The sequence below is a fragment of the Podarcis vaucheri genome (assembly GCF_965113315.1).
Source record: "Podarcis vaucheri genome assembly, chromosome: 10".
Taxonomy (NCBI): Eukaryota; Metazoa; Chordata; class Lepidosauria; order Squamata; family Lacertidae; genus Podarcis; species Podarcis vaucheri.
This window is the reverse complement of record NC_138748.1, coordinates 55,237,678-55,254,704: the sequence shown is the minus strand read 5'-3', so window position 1 is coordinate 55,254,704 and position 17,027 is coordinate 55,237,678. Positions and strand designations below refer to the sequence as shown.

At 43.9% G+C, this 17,027-nt stretch overlaps 1 protein-coding gene across 9 annotated transcripts in view; it reads right to left on the bottom strand.

Annotated features, from left to right (window-relative positions):
- Positions 1-14,311, bottom strand: part of CAPRIN2 (caprin family member 2) — a 28,770-nt gene extending 14,459 nt beyond the window's left edge. For 3 of the 9 annotated variants that reach the window (XM_082240404.1, XM_082240405.1, XM_082240409.1), the window contains exons 1-10: positions 13,316-13,336; positions 12,327-12,592; positions 10,643-10,705; positions 9,562-9,618; positions 8,577-8,663; positions 7,868-8,106; positions 3,876-3,958; positions 2,661-2,849; positions 2,156-2,199; positions 777-1,439 (exon numbers count right to left, since the gene is read on the bottom strand). In XM_082240404.1, the coding sequence (XP_082096530.1) occupies positions 777-1,439; positions 2,156-2,199; positions 2,661-2,849; positions 3,876-3,958; positions 7,868-8,106; positions 8,577-8,663; positions 9,562-9,618; positions 10,643-10,705; positions 12,327-12,592; positions 13,316-13,319 (1,695 nt within the window). In that variant the 5' untranslated portion in view covers positions 13,320-13,336. Of the gene's footprint in view, positions 1-776; positions 1,440-2,155; positions 2,200-2,660; positions 2,850-3,875; positions 3,959-7,867; positions 8,107-8,576; positions 8,664-9,561; positions 9,619-10,642; positions 10,706-12,326; positions 12,593-13,315; positions 13,338-14,152 lie in introns of those variants that run through there. The other 6 variants (XM_082240407.1, XM_082240411.1, XM_082240412.1 and 3 more) reach the window with 4 other exon arrangements.
- Between the last annotated feature and the right edge of the window lie 2,716 nt (positions 14,312-17,027).

The following is a 17,027-nucleotide window of genomic DNA, read 5'->3' as shown; positions in this document are numbered from 1 at the left end:
TTGTTTTATGTCAGAATCAAATTTCAGTCTGAGTCTTATTTCTATATTGAAAAGCATTTAGAAATATGTTTTGACAAATTAATTGTTTAAGTAGAGATCAGTCCTACAGAAGGATCTCAGCTGATTGATAAGGTTGGTGAGCCCTACCTGCCACTCACTTCCCTCTACAGCACAAGCAGAAGCCACTTTGACTGTTGGACCCACTATTAGTCTTGTTTGTTCAATCTGCAGAGACTGTCTTTGCATGCAGGGAAGTCCCTAACTCACCAAGGGGTTGAGACCCATTGGCTACCCTTACCTTCTCCTTTAATCCTACCAACCCTGCCATGTAGGTTAAAAAAAGCCTTCCAGATTCATTATCCTTCCCTCATTTTTTAATTATAGAAATCCAAAACTGATCCAAACTTGGAGGTCTATGTCTATATTCCTCCCTGCTCTATTCCTCTATTATATATTACTCCCCATTTTTTAACATCTAGAATCTTCAAGGTTTGTGATCAGCAATGCTAAGTTCTCTTCCCCCTGCCATTCCAAATATGAACTCGGCAAAAATTCACTGAACAGCAAACTATTTACATCCCTTTAGGTTTAGTTTATTTCCATGTCCAAATATTTGCTGAGAACCCTGTTTCATGTAGAGTTAGACTACTGTGGCAAAAAATAAGCTGTTCATTGACAAAGCCCAAACTTTGAACTTTTAGATACATCACTACCCCAAACTGCAGTTTTAGTATAAAAATATTCTACAGGCAATACTATTGTTTATACCAACTCACTTCACTGGGTCCCAAATCAGGCTTCTTTGGCCCAGATTGTTCCTTTGAGGTAAGGTTTCCAGCTCCCCATATCTTTGGAGGGTTCTGTAATGGCTTCTGAAGTGCTTGCCGTGGTCCCTCAGATGTTTCCCAAACCTTTGGGGGTTGGGTTTTTTGTTCCCTCTCTTCCTTGATGTGTGCTACCCATTGCTTTGCAGGTTCGTGTTTCTTTTGCTCCTCCTCCTCCTCTCCAACACATGCACTCCAAAGCTTCACAGGTTCTGGTTTTTCCACCCTTATTTGAGCAACCCATGTTTTTGGACATTGTGGCTTTTGTTCCTGCTCTTCCTTCGCTTTGCTCATCCAGTGTTTAGGGGAGGTCTGCTGTTCTCTAACCTGAGTTACCCATGGCTTCAGAACTTCCTCCTTGTGATCATCATCACCTTCCTTAAGATGAGCTTCCCAAGGCTTTGAAAGTTCCAGTTTCTTTCCCTGCTGCCTTACAGATTCCAGAGTTTTAACATAATCTTGTTTCTGCTTCTGCTCCTGCTCTTCCATGTCAACAAGCATTTCCCATGACTTTGGAGGTTCATTTGTTTTAACATGTTCCACTTCCCAAGGTTTGGATTCCTCAGGCTTCTTGATAGGGGAGTCAGCTTCAGGCAAATAGTGCCTATTAAGAAACTATACAAACCAAAGAAACTTAGTATTTTACCAGTACTCATCTTATTGCTAGCACAATTAAAATGAAATCATGCCAGAAAGTTGTTGTACAAGAGTCACCCAACAGGATTGAATTGTACATTTCCAAAAATGTTTGTAAATCTGTGTGACAGTGAACCGCCTTAAGATCTTATGATGAAGGGCAGTATATAAATTTAATAAATAAACGTCGAGATCTTCAGACATAAAGACAAAACACTTGCTTTCAGATTTACAAAATGCTACTGTGCCATCCTGAATACTCATTATATGGTTCTCTTATTGAGAACATCTGCTGTAGCTTCCTGGCTAGTTTATATCCAGGATTCTTGAAAGAGAGAAATATGCCTTGTTTAAGACCACAGCAAGGTAGATGGCTTGGTTCAAAAACCACAGTGATAGCACAGAAAATCCACATTGTGCTAGAGACTATGCCCATAAACCTTCAAAGTTAAACAGGCAGCTGGTTGTTAATTCTACCTCACTGCACCCTGTCTCAAAGTCAAAGGATTTATGGACTCCCATTTGGCAATTGCCTTTGCTGGAGCCTTGTTACAAATTTCTTCAAGTGGAGCTTTCTGAAGAGATTCCTGTATTATCTCCAGTTTTTAGTTCTAGCATCACTGCACTGATATAGCAAGCTATTCTGCAGTTTAACACTAATTTCTTCTACTGCAGCATATCATTTAATAACTTACCTCTTGAGGCTGTATCTCAGACTGAATGTGCTCCATTTGAGGTGCTAGGAAGAAGGATTGCATAACTTAGATTCAAGTTCTCACAAAGCCAAATGATAGAAAACAGTTTGCTTCTCTAAGCATCCATAGCACATTCACTTATGCAGGGGATGGGGGGGGCACGCACCAAACAAAATGACTTACATTTCAGGCTAGTCTAGCAACCACCTCTTTGAGAATTTGCTAATGTCTAGTATTATAGTAAGAAGTCACACAACTTCTGTATTTCTTACTAAATACATTTAGTAGGAAAGTTTAAAATTAATCCCAAACAGCTAGGACTGTTTTATTATTGTGGTACAATTGATTTTAACCACCAATAAAGCCTAAATAAGGTGAAGAGCAGAATATACATAACTTATTTAGCTAAAAATTTAAGCTATTTAAATTGACATGAAAATTTAAGACATACATCTGAAGTACTGTATCAGCTGTTACGAATTTAAGATTTCTACAAATATATTACCTGATTCACTGACATGCTCTGAATTTGAGGGTTGTCTTGTTCTTTCAGGTCTTTGCATTTCTTCACACAACTCAGGTCTTGTAGACAGTTCTTTTGATTCCTCTTTTACTGGTATGTTGGAAGGAGCAGGAGTTTTTTCAAAATAGCCAGAATTTAACAGTTTAGATAACAAATCCTTCAGGTATTTATCTAGAGGACAGAGAGTTGAATGTTAAGCAGATTAAAAGATCACAAAATGAGTTTTCAGTTTGGGGATATGACACCATGTCATCTTAAATAAAGATCAAACGTTTTTTCTTGGCACAATATATTCTTGGAAATGTTTTAAACTAAATGCTTAAGAGGATCTTTGAAATGGCAATGTAATTCAAGCATTTCAGTTAACCAAAAGACCAAAGAAAATTACAGTTGTGAACATGGAGAACATCCACCGAACACCCTTGATTTCAAGAACTAATTTGCTTATTGGTAAAAGACTGTCATATCCTCAAAGATTTAAAAAAAAAATGCAGTCTTGGGAAGTTATCCTGAGATATACTCTGAATATATGCCTTAAACACAGGGATGCTGAACTTATAATTGGTTAAAAGACCAATTTCCCTATCCAGCAAATCTCCTGTAGTCACACCCATAAATGTGCTGGTCTACCTTAATTATATACCAAGATAAAACATGGTTCCTGCAGCTGTGGGAACTCACCTGTTATTAAACACATAACACATAAATGCAATCCCATGTACAGAACATCTACATAATATTGTGGCTTGCTTATTAAGCAAAATGACTTCCCACCCATGATAACAGACTGAGCACAATGCCTCTAGCAGTACTTCCTCTTTGCATTCCTTGCACACACTCAAGGTCTGTTCTGGAGAGTTGGGAGTCTTCTGGAGCAGATTGTGGGTGCAGAGAGAGGAAAGGAAGAGGAGGTTCTGTCATGTTTGTTCATGCCATATTGGATATTGCCATAAATGTGCAATGGGGAACTACAGGCCTTGCTAGGGATCTCTAAACAGTTATAAACAATCTGCATTTATGTTGCCCTAACCAGGCAACAGCAGTTACTGGCCTAGAAAATAATTCTTTCAAGCAATGGAAGGAACAATATAAGTATGTTTCTGAACTGGAATAAATGTTCTAATCCCAATCATGCTATGAAATATTTTGCCTGAAGACGGTAGACGTTAGATGCAAAAATATCTAAAGGCTACTCACAAGTTGTCCCAGCTACTGTTTTTTCACTGCCTTCTAGCAGATCCCAGAAGTAGCGTGATGATTGCTCCATTTGGTCTTCAACACTTCATGTCAGAGGGGAAAAATAAGTGTCAGTGCTAGATCAAGAAAGTAATGAACTTTTACTTAAGATGGCTGTTTGATATAATAGGGATGGCAGAGTACCTTGTACCCTATAAGCAGCAACTGGTTTTTTTGCTCAGAATTGACTGACGTACCGTATTTTTCGCACCATAGGACGCACTTTTTCCCTCCTAAAAAGCAAGGGAAAATGTGTGTGCGTCCTATGGAACGAATGCAGGGGGGAGGCAGGCGGGAAAAGCCCCCAAGAGCGGCACACAAGCTCCGTGCGCTCTTGCGGGCTTTTCAACAGGAGGGAGAAGGGACTGACTGGCGGCATCAGTCCCTTCTCCCACCCAGGAAAGCCAGGAGAAGCCGTGCAGCCCTTTTAAAAGGCGCGCGGCTTCTGCCGGTTTTGCGGGAGGCGGGGGAATTCCCCCGCCTCCCAGGAAAGCCAGGAGAAGCCGTGCAGCCCTTTTAAAAGGCGCGCGGCTTCTGCCAGTTTTGCGGGAGGTGGGGGAATCCCCCCGCCTCCCAGGAGAAGCCGTGCAGCCCTTTTAAAAGGCGCGCGGCTTCTGCCGGTTTTGCGGGAGGTGGGGGAATTTCCTCACCTCTCACAAAAGCCAGGAGAAGCCGCGATCCCTTTAAAGGGTTTGCACGGCTTCTGTGGGCTTTTGGGAGAGGTGAGGGAATCCCCCCACCTCCCAGTAAAGCCAGGAAAGCCCTGTGCAGCCCCTCCGCCAAGGAGAGGCTGCACGGGGCTAAAGGGGAAGCCAAAACAGCGAGCGGGATCCATCCCGTTCGCTGCCTTGGCTTCCTCCATAGCTGCGCGCAGCCCCTCTGCCAAGGAGAGGCTGCACGGGGCTATGGATTCTTCAGCCCCACGCAGCCTCTCCTGGGAGGGAGAGGCTGCACGGAGCTAAAGGGGAAGCCAAAACAGCGAGCGGGATCCATCCCGTTCGCTGCCTTGGCTTCCTCCATAGCTGCGTGCAGCCCCTCTGCCAAGGAGAGGCTGCACGGGGCTATGGATTCTTCAGCCCCACGCAGCCTCTCCTGGGAGGGAGAGGCTGCACGGGGCTAAAGGGGAAGCCAAAACAGCGAGCGGGATCCATCCCGTTCGCTGCCTTGGCTTCCTCCATAGCTGCGCGCAGCCCCTCTGCCAAGGAGAGGCTGCACGGGGCTATGGATTCTTCAGCCCCACGCAGCCTCTCCTGGGAGGGAGAGGCTGCACGGGGCTAAAGGGGAAGCCAAAACAGCGAGCGGGATCCATCCCGTTCGCTGCCTTGGCTTCCTCCATAGCTGCGCGCAGCCCCTCTGCCAAGGAGAGGCTGCACGGGGCTATGGATTCTTCAGCCCCACGCAGCCTCTCCTGGGAGGGAGAGGCTGCACGGGGCTAAAGGGGAAGCCAAAACAGCAAGCGGGATCCATCCCGTTCGCTGCCTTGGCTTCCTCCATAGCTGCGTGCAGCCCCTCTGCCAAGGAGAGGCTGCACGGGGCTATGGATTCTTCAGCCCCACGCAGCCTCTCCTGGGAGGGAGAGGCTGCACGGGGCTAAAGGGGAAGCCAAAACAGCGAGCGGGATCCATCCCGTTCGCTGCCTTGGCTTCCTCCATAGCTGCGTGCAGCCCCTCTGCCAAGGAGAGGCTGCACGGGGCTATGGATTCTTCAGCCCCACGCAGCCTCTCCCGGGAGGGAGAGACTGCACGGGGCTAGGGGAAGCCAAAACAGCGAGCGGGATCCATCCCGCTCGCTGCCTTGGCTTGATCCATAGCTGCACGCAACCCCTCCGGCAGGGAGAGGTTGTGTGCAGCCTGTACGCTGCTCTTTGGGGCTGCGGGGGGGGGGGGGGAATATTTTTTTCTTGAATTCCCCCCCTAAAAACTGGGTGCGCCCTATGGTCCGGTGCGCCCTATGGTGCGAAAAATACGGTAATTAAAAACATCCTTTCGCCAGTTATACCATTTCACCAATTTAGTTATAAACCACTTCCTATGACACATTTTGAAACAGTTTAATGATAAAAACATCAGTTTTTAGTAAGTCTTAGTACCAGTTTAACAGGTACAAGTGCACAGTTTCTTTCAAAAGACCTGAAAGCCAAGTATATTTTGCCTGCAAATGCAAATTGTATTCCCTTCAGGCCATCTAATAAGTTTTAATAATAATAAGACTTGTAAGGCTCCATTCCAAGTTGAGCCTAAAGATCTGCCAAATCACTTGTTAAGTTGAGAAAACAAGTAATTCTAACTGAATTAATTTAGAACTGTTTCATTTTACTGTAGATAACATCTTCAAAAACTATTTTAGCAACCACAAAATAGCCACAAACTGGTGATATTCAGAGTCCCCCTCCCCCACAAAAAGAGACAACACACATACACAATTCTCAAAAGAAATAAAATGTAGGGGTGTGTGGAGGGGAGAACAGGCAATTCTTCAACTAAACCAAAACACTCAAATTTTAGAACAACAATTTGAGCAGCAGGAGGTCTTAGCAGATGCCAATAGGTCTCTCTTGAGGACAGCAACACTAAGGTTTCTGGGAACAATAAGCACATCAGCCTGGATTTGCCCAGCATTGCTTTGACTACATTATGGCAAAGTTCTGAAAAGGCTCAATTAAAAACCCAAATTTGCAAATTAGAACTTGATACCACTGGTATCCCCAAGATTAGCCAGTAGTCTGTGTTGCACATGCACTAGGATTTCATTTAGTGTTGCATATGAAGTCTCCTCATTCAGAGAACTAAGCCACAACATCTCAGTTCAGTCCTCAGAATACATATTATGGTGCTCCATTACTTGTCCCCTGAGTAGTATTTGCTTGAAGAGTTTTATGTTTATCCCAGTCTTTTTTAGGGATAAACAAACATGTGAAAGCCACAAAGCCAGCTTTATCAGCCTTGTAACCCTAAGGCAGCTTTCCCCAACCTGGTGCCCTTGCTAGACAACAACTCTCATCATCAATCATGTTGACTGGGGCTGATGAGAACTGTAGACTACCACCAGCTGGTAGACTACAACCACTCCAGGTTTTAAAAGGCTGCCCAAAGGAATAATATATATATTACTACAGTGGTGCCTTGCAAGACGAAATTAATCCGTTCCGCGAGTCTCTTCGTCTAGCGGTTTTTTCGTCTTGCGAAGCAACCCTATTAGCGGCTTAGCAGATTAGCGCTATTAGCAGTTTAGCGGCTATTAAAGGCTTAGCGGCTATTAAAGGCTTAGCGGATTAGCGGCTAAAAGGCTATTAGCGGATTAGCGGCTTAGAAAAAGGGGGGGAAGCAAAAAAAAATCGGAACACTCCCAAGACGTTTTTGTCTTGCAAAGCAAGCCCATAAGGAAAATCGTCTTGCGAAGCAGCTCAAAAACGGAAAACCCTTTCGTCTAGCGGGTTTTCCGTCTTGCGGGGCACCACTGTAAACACAAAGTTCTGTAAAACAAACTATGCCAAGCACTGAGCACCAGGATGGCTGGGCACTTGTTGACATGCTGTGACTTAGAAGGGATCCACTACCAGGAGTTGATTGGCTCCTGCCATTCTTGCCCCATCATATGTAAAGGAACAATGAAGCAACAGCAGCAAAAAGAAGAAACTGGCTGTCACTAATAGATCCAATTCCCACCACTATCTTAAGCGACAAACAACTGCTCCCTTAACAGTGGGTGCCCCCTCACTTTGCAGACAAAAACCTGCTAACCTCGCTCTCTCTGCAGTAAGAAAATGACTGCAGCAAGGAGGAAAGAAAGCACCAGCAGCAAGGAGGCTGGAGGCAGCTCATCCAAAGAGCTATCCTGAAGGGGCCTCCTATGCGGAAAACTCAATGTTTCAAAACTACACTTCTAATAAAGCTAAATGTCCAAATGCTAGCACAGTTTCGCTTTGCAATTTAAGTAAGGACACATTTACTTACCTCACGCCTTCATTTCTTCCTGAGCAGGTCAATTTTGCAAAATTAATGAGGTAGTCTAGTTCTTTAGAAGACAAAAATATTGCGCCATTCAAGCCACATTTGAAGTCTTTCTGCACGTGCTCTTGAGTGAAACTCTGCAACACATACTGGACCTGCAGTACTGTGCGGAGTTTCTTCTTCTCTGCTTCAAGCTTCATTATACTCTCCCTTCTCTGTGCTTTCCTCTGTGCTTTCAGAAGCTGTATTAATATAAAAACAAAACAGGCATATTACACAAGTTCCTGACAGATCCAACCAGCAGCTGGACTGTAGCTAAGACAAGTCAATCCAAAGTCTTACCAAAGTCATCTTCCTAAATGAAGGTGCTAAAGATTTTTCCTCAAGTCTCTAACAACAACCTTTCAACTTCTACAATCATTCCACTTATCATACAACAAATGTTCAAAGCTTAAGTTTCTGGGCAGTGTTTCATATCAGGGTAGGATGGAATGACAGGGGTGGGGTAGAACAGGAGTACTCCATATCAACATTTTTGGCACTGATATGCAAGAAGGCACCGGACATACAAGAGTAGAGACCCAACTCCAGATTCTCAGACAAGTGGGGATGGGGGAAGGATAAAGAGAACCTGAACAAAGCCCGCCTCCCCTCACAAAGTGGATCCTAAGCCACACCGACCCATTTCTAGTCAATAATTCAATCTACTTACATCTTGACTAAGCCCAGAAAATGTCTTCTGAAGGTCTTTAGCAAACTCCAAGTTATGGATCACTTCATCATATTTTTCAACAGCTTCCTGTAATCAGCCACACATTATTATTATTATTATTATTATTATTATTATTATTATTATTAATCATCATGTATAAAGTGCCTAGAATTATGAAGCGCAGATGTTTTAAGAAGACTGTCCTTTAATGTACACAAAGCTTCCAGTAACATCTCAACTTCTGATAGTCATAAGGTGCTAAGACCTGAGGAGCAGTGTGAGCAACAGCCACTATGGCTAATTTATAAGGTGACTTAAACAGAATTTTAATTATGGAGTTTTCTGCCATGTACAGGTTATACAGTTAAAACCAATGATGATTTTTTTAGAAGATACATACAATGAAAGCTGCTATAAATCTGTCATTATTTTATTATTTTACTACTTACAAAAGCAGCTATAATTTAAAAAATGCTACATTATTAATTAATTATTATTATTATTATTATTATTATTATTATTATTATTATTATTATCCTTATTATCCCATCTCACACCATGAGGCCCCAAGGCAGGTCACAACAATGTAAAATACAACATTAAAAATAGTTATGCCTCTCTTCTTATACACTCTTCTATCTCTTCTTATATAAAGGACTAGTTGCTCTTCCAGATGATGTTGCAGCAACTCCCATCAACCCCAGCTAGCATGGCTAATGGTCAGGGATGGGGTTCCCTATCGGTGATCTTGAGCAAACTGAGTAGTGCTATGCTAACAATTATCATGTTTACATGTGAAGGACTCAGCTCACTAAACCAGGAAGAAATCACCATCATAAAGCTCACAAATTTATTGCTTAACAACTATGGCTGGAGTGTTTAAGTAGCTATACTTCCCTTCAGCAGTTATTCATAATTCAGGGTTACACCATGGAAAATGGGTTAACAAAGGCCACATCTCCAACTCAAGATGCTCAGTGCTTACCTTGACCACAGATCCGGCAGTTATTTGACCTCTAACAAGCTGTGGCCCAAACTGCATCTATACAATTTGGTAAATGGCAATTAGACAGCACTTCCCCTGCCAAAGCAGTATTATCAAATATCACATGCCATAAGCAGCACTATCTTCTATCTCCATCAAAATGATGGAACCAGTCTGAACACTTGGTGTACCAATAGCCCCTTCGTAGCATCAATTTCCCAACCATTCATCGACTATGGTATCATGAAGTTCATGACATTTAACAACATATGCTCATATACCTTAGAATTCTAATCCAAAAAGTCTACTAGTTGTCAACCAATAAATTGTATCTTGCTGTATCAGAATAATCTGGCAATGGCAGTGGGGAGGGGAGGGGGCGGCAAAGAGAACTATTGAAGAGATTTTGTGTGTAAAGCCCAAGCCATCCTCCGTAAAAGAATAAAAGTTATTGTTTCTCTGTGCAGTATTATAATATTTTTGTTAATGCTCACACACAATACTCAAACACGTAAAATTCAAAGTTCATGGCTTTCCTGCTGCCTCAGTTCATAACCAATCCTGTATAAGAATGGGAAAATGCAGCATCACAGTTACTATTACTGGAACTTAAAATACCTTTTCTATCCAACCACTGTAAAAAGAGCCAAGAGCCTGAGTCAAAAGGAGCCAACAGCATGAGTCAGGATGAAGACAGATCTACTATTCTCAGCAAAAAAGTTAATTATGTTTGATCATTCTGGAGCAGCTTACAGACCTTAGCTGAGAACAATTTTAAGATTTTAGTAGTTTGCTTTCCTATCTATTTTCTACATACTTTCCCGGCCATGTTTGGCCCAGAGGACTGCTTAAAGGTAGGTCCTGTAGCTCTATTCCCATAGCTTCAATAGGGCCTAGACACGACACAAGACCTCAGCTTGACTGGCACCACTGAAATCAATGTGCAATAACTCTTTGTTAAGATTTAGGCCAATGTATTTTGCCTAGGCATGAAGGAGCATCTCAGAAGTCTGTCATGAACTGCTGAATTCACTGCTGCAAATGTTTGCAGCAACCTGAGATACAAGAACAGAAAGCTTACCAACTGATCCTGATTGAGGGGTTCCCCCTTTCTCAGACGATCTCTGTAGTCTTCTAGTTTGAGCTGAAAACATGTATTGAGCAGGTACAGGATTAGACCATGTATAACCAACTTATTCAAGTCTGGCCTATGATTAAAGTCTGAATAACATGGATGCCTACACATGCTACCATGCATTTATAGCATTAAATACAATAAAATGCACATCAAAACAACAATAAAGTAGACCTCTTCGGCAGACGTTTAACATTAGATTTTCGCAGTTAGTTTAAGCAAGAGGTACACTATATATTCATATGAATGGCGAAGGTTGCTGTAGCTCAGGGTCAAGTTCTATAAAGGTGATGGAAATACAGAGTTTCAATGCACAAGAATTTTATAATATTGGAACCACTGTCAAGATAGTACCACTGGCAATATATCTAGTTACAGTTGCATAAGGTGAATGTTAGGTTCATAACAGCCTTTCTATGACATTCAAGCTCTGATAACTACCGCAGCTGGATGGCAAAACCACCTTCCTGCTGGATTAGGTAAGGTAAAGGTACCCCCTGCCCGTACGGGGCAGTCGTGACCGACTCTAGGGTTGTACGCTCATCTCACTCAAGAGGCCGGGAGCCGGCGCCGTCCGAAGACACTTCCGGGTCATGTGGCCAGTGTGACAAAGCTGCACTGGTGAGCCAGCACCAGTGCCGCACACGGAAACACCGTTTACCTTCCCGCTATAAAGTGGTCCCTATTTATCTACTTGCACTTAGGGGTGCTTTCGAACTGCTAGGTGGGCAGGAGCTGGGACCGAACAACGGGAGCTCACCCCGCCGCGGGGATTCGAACCGCCGACCATATGATCAGCAAGTCCTAGGCACTGAGGTTTTACCCACAGCGCCACCCGCGTCCCACCTGCTGGATTAAGACTGGCTAATTAAGCATGAAACTACTACTAGTCATGTAGGTTTATTTATATACTTCCATTAGCGCCTTAGAAACCAGGTAAGTTTGTTATTGGTATGAGCTTTCGTGTGCATGCACAATTCTTCAGAGTGTGCATGCACACAAAAGCTCATATCAATAAACTTAGTTGGTCGCCCAGGTACGGCAGACAAACACGGCTACCTACCTATCTTTATATACTTTATATACTGACAGCAGTGACAGACTGCATCAAAATTCAGTAGACAGTTTAATTTTGGCATGCACTCTACACTACACACAAAGCAGCATCCAACCTTTAGGACTTAGTGGGCTAGTTTGGAAGCCAGAATACCACACTGGCAAAATTGTAATTGAAAAGTGGAAGCAAAAGATGTGGGATTTTGCCATTGTAGCCACACAGGGAACACATGAACCTAAAACTTGTTCTCATCACAGTAACAATAGTTTCTCATGCCACCTGAACCAACTCAATACTGACGGCTCATGCAAATTACATGCCACAGCAGAAAGTTCTTATTTCTCTCTAGTCATAAACTCTAGCCATTATATTTTATTAATCTAATTTTGAAGGCTGGCAAGTTATCTTAAGTGAAATCAATTTAGTTACACAGCATTTCACACTTTCATAAGCAAATATGGGCCTTTCACCTCAAAGAGCTTACAGTCCAATAGACAATGGCAAGAAAGAGTGAATGAACAAACACAGCAGTTTCCTTTGGTACCATTTCTCTAATCTAGGAGAGATACATACCTTCTTTTTCTCAATGTTCCTGATCTTGTGTTTCATGCAGATAAGTCCATTATCAATGTAAGTCTCATACGCCTGGGAAGCCGTTGCAGCAGAACTCAAAGCTGCCTGCAGGGGGCTCAAAGGAGGCTGATTGTCCCCATGAGGGCCCTGAGTCACCTGCTGCTTGGCGGGTTTCATGCTCTTCTCCTCTGCTTCCTCAGAGTGGCATGAAGGCGAAGTGTGGCAAAGTGGGGACTGTGAAAGCTGCACCATTGAAACAGCTAGGGCTGCAAAGAAACTGGTACTGTTTAGTTTTTCCCTCACAGCTGCAACTTCAGCATCCAGTTACTATTAAGTTTCTCATCTACACAGTGAGCATCGAATGTGCCTTTTGTGGAACATGTACCATTACAGAACAGGAGAGGCATCCAGAAACCACTATTTCTCTGTTCAGATAACCTTACAATTGAGAGCACTTTAACATCCTCATCCATAATCTATTCTAGATGGGGGCGGGGACTGTTTTAAACAGCTGCAGACCTACCAGCATTTGGATCAATAAGATTCCTGAAGAAGGGGAGTCTCGCCCTTCTTTTCCTTATTCCCTATTCCAGTAAGATGCCAGCTAATACTAATCACCATCCTAAACTCTTTGCATGCATGTACCAACTAGAAAATCAAATCTATATGCCACTTTCCTAAACAAGCAAGCAAACAAACCAACAAACCTACTGGAAGCTTTAGCCCTCCCCACCTGCACTAGAAACAGGGTCACAAATAAGGCATCAGCAATTCCTCACGCTGGAGACAGAAGCTAGCAGAGGAGTGCCTAAATGTCTTTTCAGGAAGAACACAAGACTTTCATTATTGGTTAATTCTAATTGGTTAATTCACCTATGTACCGGCAGGAAAAAAATACTTCCAGAGGGGAAGCCCTGTGGGTCAGTTGCTGTGGGGGGGGGGGAGTTCACACCTGCATCAAACACAATTTGAGAAAGATGCTAGGTTACCCATTACGAACAAATTGGCAGTTGGGAAGCAGGTGAGCAAGACATTTCCTCATTCCTTACTGAAAATGCAAGGGCAGTCGAGCGCTTAAGGTTAAAAAAAACCCAGCCATGTCGAGGCACTCTGCTTAAGACGTCCTTCGTCAGAAAGAAGATTCGAGGGCATCACACAGAGCAGCGAATGAAACAATTTGGCGGCACGTCGCCGTTCTGTTCGAAGCCCGTCTCGCTACTTTCAGTGAGGGGCGCATGATGTTGCAGCCCCACAGCTCAGCCCGCCGTCCTCCGTCCCCCCCCCCCCGCACGCTCACTAGGGCAATTAATATCACATTCACACGTGCGCTTATTCCCAGGAGAGCAAGTGCGCGCAGGACCGAGGCCTCAAAGCTCCCTCCCCTGAAAGGGCGTCCAGAGAACAAGGCGCAGGGAAGGGGACCGCAAGCAGGGCGGCGCCACAACCTGCACCACTGGAGGGGTTTTGTGCGGCGTTTTGTTCCACGAGAGGAAAAACACCGGGAAATTCTGTCCGCTGTCGGGAAGGGAGGGTGGGAAAAGAGGAGGCTGTAATTATGGGCTACATCCAACTATGGATAAAAGGGGGGGGGGTAATAAGTGACGTCGAGTTATCTTCTCCGCTCACGGCGGAGGTTGTCGCTCCTCCCTTTCCCCGCAGCGTTCCCGACCACAAACGCCACCAGCCCCCGGGATACGCCGTCCCATGTACTGCCTTCCTTTCCCTCACACCGCCGCCTCACACGCGCGGAGGAGGCGGCATCTGTTTCCGCGCCGCACGAGCAACCGCTGCCTCCCACCCGCCGGACCCGCCCTTCCCCAACTCACCTCAGCAGCCTAAACTCGCTCAAGCCCACCCGCCGGCCGGCTGGCCTCCCGGCTTATAAACCCGCCCCGGCAGCGGGGAGATAAGGGGGCGGAGCCTCCGCGGAAAAGTCACACGCCGGCTTCCCAATCGCCAGTCGGCCTCAAGCCGCCCAATCAGCCGCCGCGGCAACCGCGTGGCCTACTGCCGCTCGCGCGTTCGGCCCCGCCCCCGCGTGACATGCCGGACCGTTAACTGGTGAGGAGAAAAGAAGGTTGTGAGTTGTCCGGGCGTCCTCAAGGAAGGTGATGGGTTTGTATGTCTCGGTCAAAGGTTCCAGTCCTGACCAGGATGATCTACACGTTCAGATACACACACAGTCCCTCCCATACGGTGTTTTAAAGCATCAAGCAACACTCCAGACCACTTTAAGATGCACTAAGATCACTGAAAACATAAGCTTATTACGGTTTCTTTTTTAAAAAAACACCAAACCAGATTAAAGTGATTTGGTGTTCGGGTTGGTTGGTCCTCCCCCAGTCGATCAGACATATTTGCAATGCGTGCACGATATAGCACACGCATTCATGTATACACAAACACTATAGATAAATATGCAGAGAGAGAGAGAGAGACAGAGACATAAATACACAGATAAAGATGAAAGCAGCAGGCAAAATTGGTGCTTTAACTAAGGAATGCCACAAAGTAGTGAGCAAGCTTTGAAGTTTCACATTGGGACTCCTCTGTGTAGCCTAAATGCTAAACAGAGATACACACCTGCTGGGGAGGTGCAGCCTAAGGGAGGGAAAAAATACTCCAGTCTGCAATTTGGAAGATGGAGCGGAGGTGTTATGCAAACTCAGGATGTTTGTCTACTCAGAAGGAAGTTCCACTGAGATGCTCTTAGGTAGGTAGATGCTGGGCTGCAGGTAAGATAGCATTTTAAAAACAAAGCATAACACAAACAACAGTAGTAGCAGCAGCACAAAACAACAGATGTTGAGGTTGGGTGGCCAGTTGTCATGTATGTTTTAGTTGAGATTTCTGCCTTCCAGCTCTACAGTTCTATTATTCTATGTAGCACATTTCTGGGACAAAGTCCCAGTTGGGTTACAGAACTTGCTTCTGAGTAGACATGCACAATAAATTGAATTAGAACATGCTGCACTTCTTTTTAAAAACAGTTGACAGTTTTAAAGGTTGAGGCTTTTCCAACACATTCAGTAGGAACTTCCCCCTCCTGCCCCCCCCATTTTATTTCATGTATGTTTTTGTAGGTATGATATAATGCTGCTAATGCTTTTCGTAGTATTAGCCTTGGCAATGCACATAGTTTATTGACAGCTCCCATAATTCTTTGGGAGAAGCCATGAATGGTTAAAGTGGTATCATAATGCTTTAAATGTATTGTGTGAATGTGCCCTAAATCTTTTTACGAACAGCAAACATTTTATTGTTTTGGATAAGAGCGGCAAGCTTGAATGACATTGATCAGATTAAAATGATTGTACATTTATTTTCTGTATCATACATTAATAAAGTTATAACTGTTGTTAATAAGCGGTAGACAAATTGCTAATTTGTATGGACGGTCACTATTTATACTGGCAGCTTTTAGGAACAGTTTGACCTCTGAATAGTTATCACCATTATGTTGAATGTTCAGGTCTAAAGTAATGTAAGAAGTCAGTGTTATTTAAATATGAAGAGCCACACATTAACAAACAGGTAACCCTGTTCCAACAAATGGACTACCCTTGGAAAACAGCGATGGATCCATTGTTGCAACTGCAGAAGCACCCAGTGGTGCCATTAGGGCAGGGCTTTGTGGGCAGAAGTCCAGGGTCCCATTCAGCTGTAAGAGCAGAACAGCACTTCAGTGCAACTGGGCTGGCTTACAACATTTTGAAGTAGAATCACAGAATCATAAAGTACCTCAAAGGTCATTTAGTCCAACCCTCTGCTGAGGCAGGTAAAACATTCCTATCTAAAGTAGCCTTTGCCAAGCTGGTGCTCTCGAGATGTTGCTAAATTATGTCTCCCATCAGCAAAGCTCACTGGTGACTTTGAGCCAGTCACCCTCTCTCAGCCAACTTACCTCACAGGGTTGTTGTGAGGATAAAGTGGAGAGGTGATGAAGTGTGTATGCCACCTTGAGCTCTTTGAAGAAAAAGTGGGATACAAATGTAATAATAAAAAAGATGGGGGATGCCAACTTAATGCCCATGGGTGCTATGACACTCTTGAGACACTTGAGGGGCCTCAAATTCTAAGGTTTCATTAGAAAAAAGTAAACCTATATCTCTCCTAGAAAGTAAGTTATGAAGCAAAATGTACTAGTACTCTCCTGAGTGATTTCTGTGAAATGAGCTAGGCTGACTGCTCTCACCTGTGAGGGTTTTTAGCCAATGAGCAAAGCCAGCTGAGATTAATACATGAGTTGTTAGAACACCAGGCAATAGGAATCCCTGGGCGTGGCTGTAGTCCTTTCCACTTTGGAGCACTTTTCCTCTTTTTGCCTTATGTTATAGTAATCCTTGGAATCTCTGTGGTTTGGCTTTTCATTTTTCCTTAGCAACCAAAATGCATCTTTCCTGTGGTGGGTTCATTGGATATCAGGTAGTTCCTGGAAGTTTTGTTCTGCAAATACTACTGCTCAATAAACATGAGTGGATGTTAAGGAATTGCCCCCCAACTCCCATAAGACAAATGTGAAAACTTTCCAGAGGCTTAGCCATGTTTATTGCTGTGTAGGAGCTAAAAACCAGGCACTCAGTAAGAATTTACTGTATAGTTAACTTACAGTACAATGGTATGCATGTATACTGATGCAGATTAGGTTTTGGATTAGGACAGGCATTGGTGAAAATCAGGGTTCTTGTACCTTTAACAGCT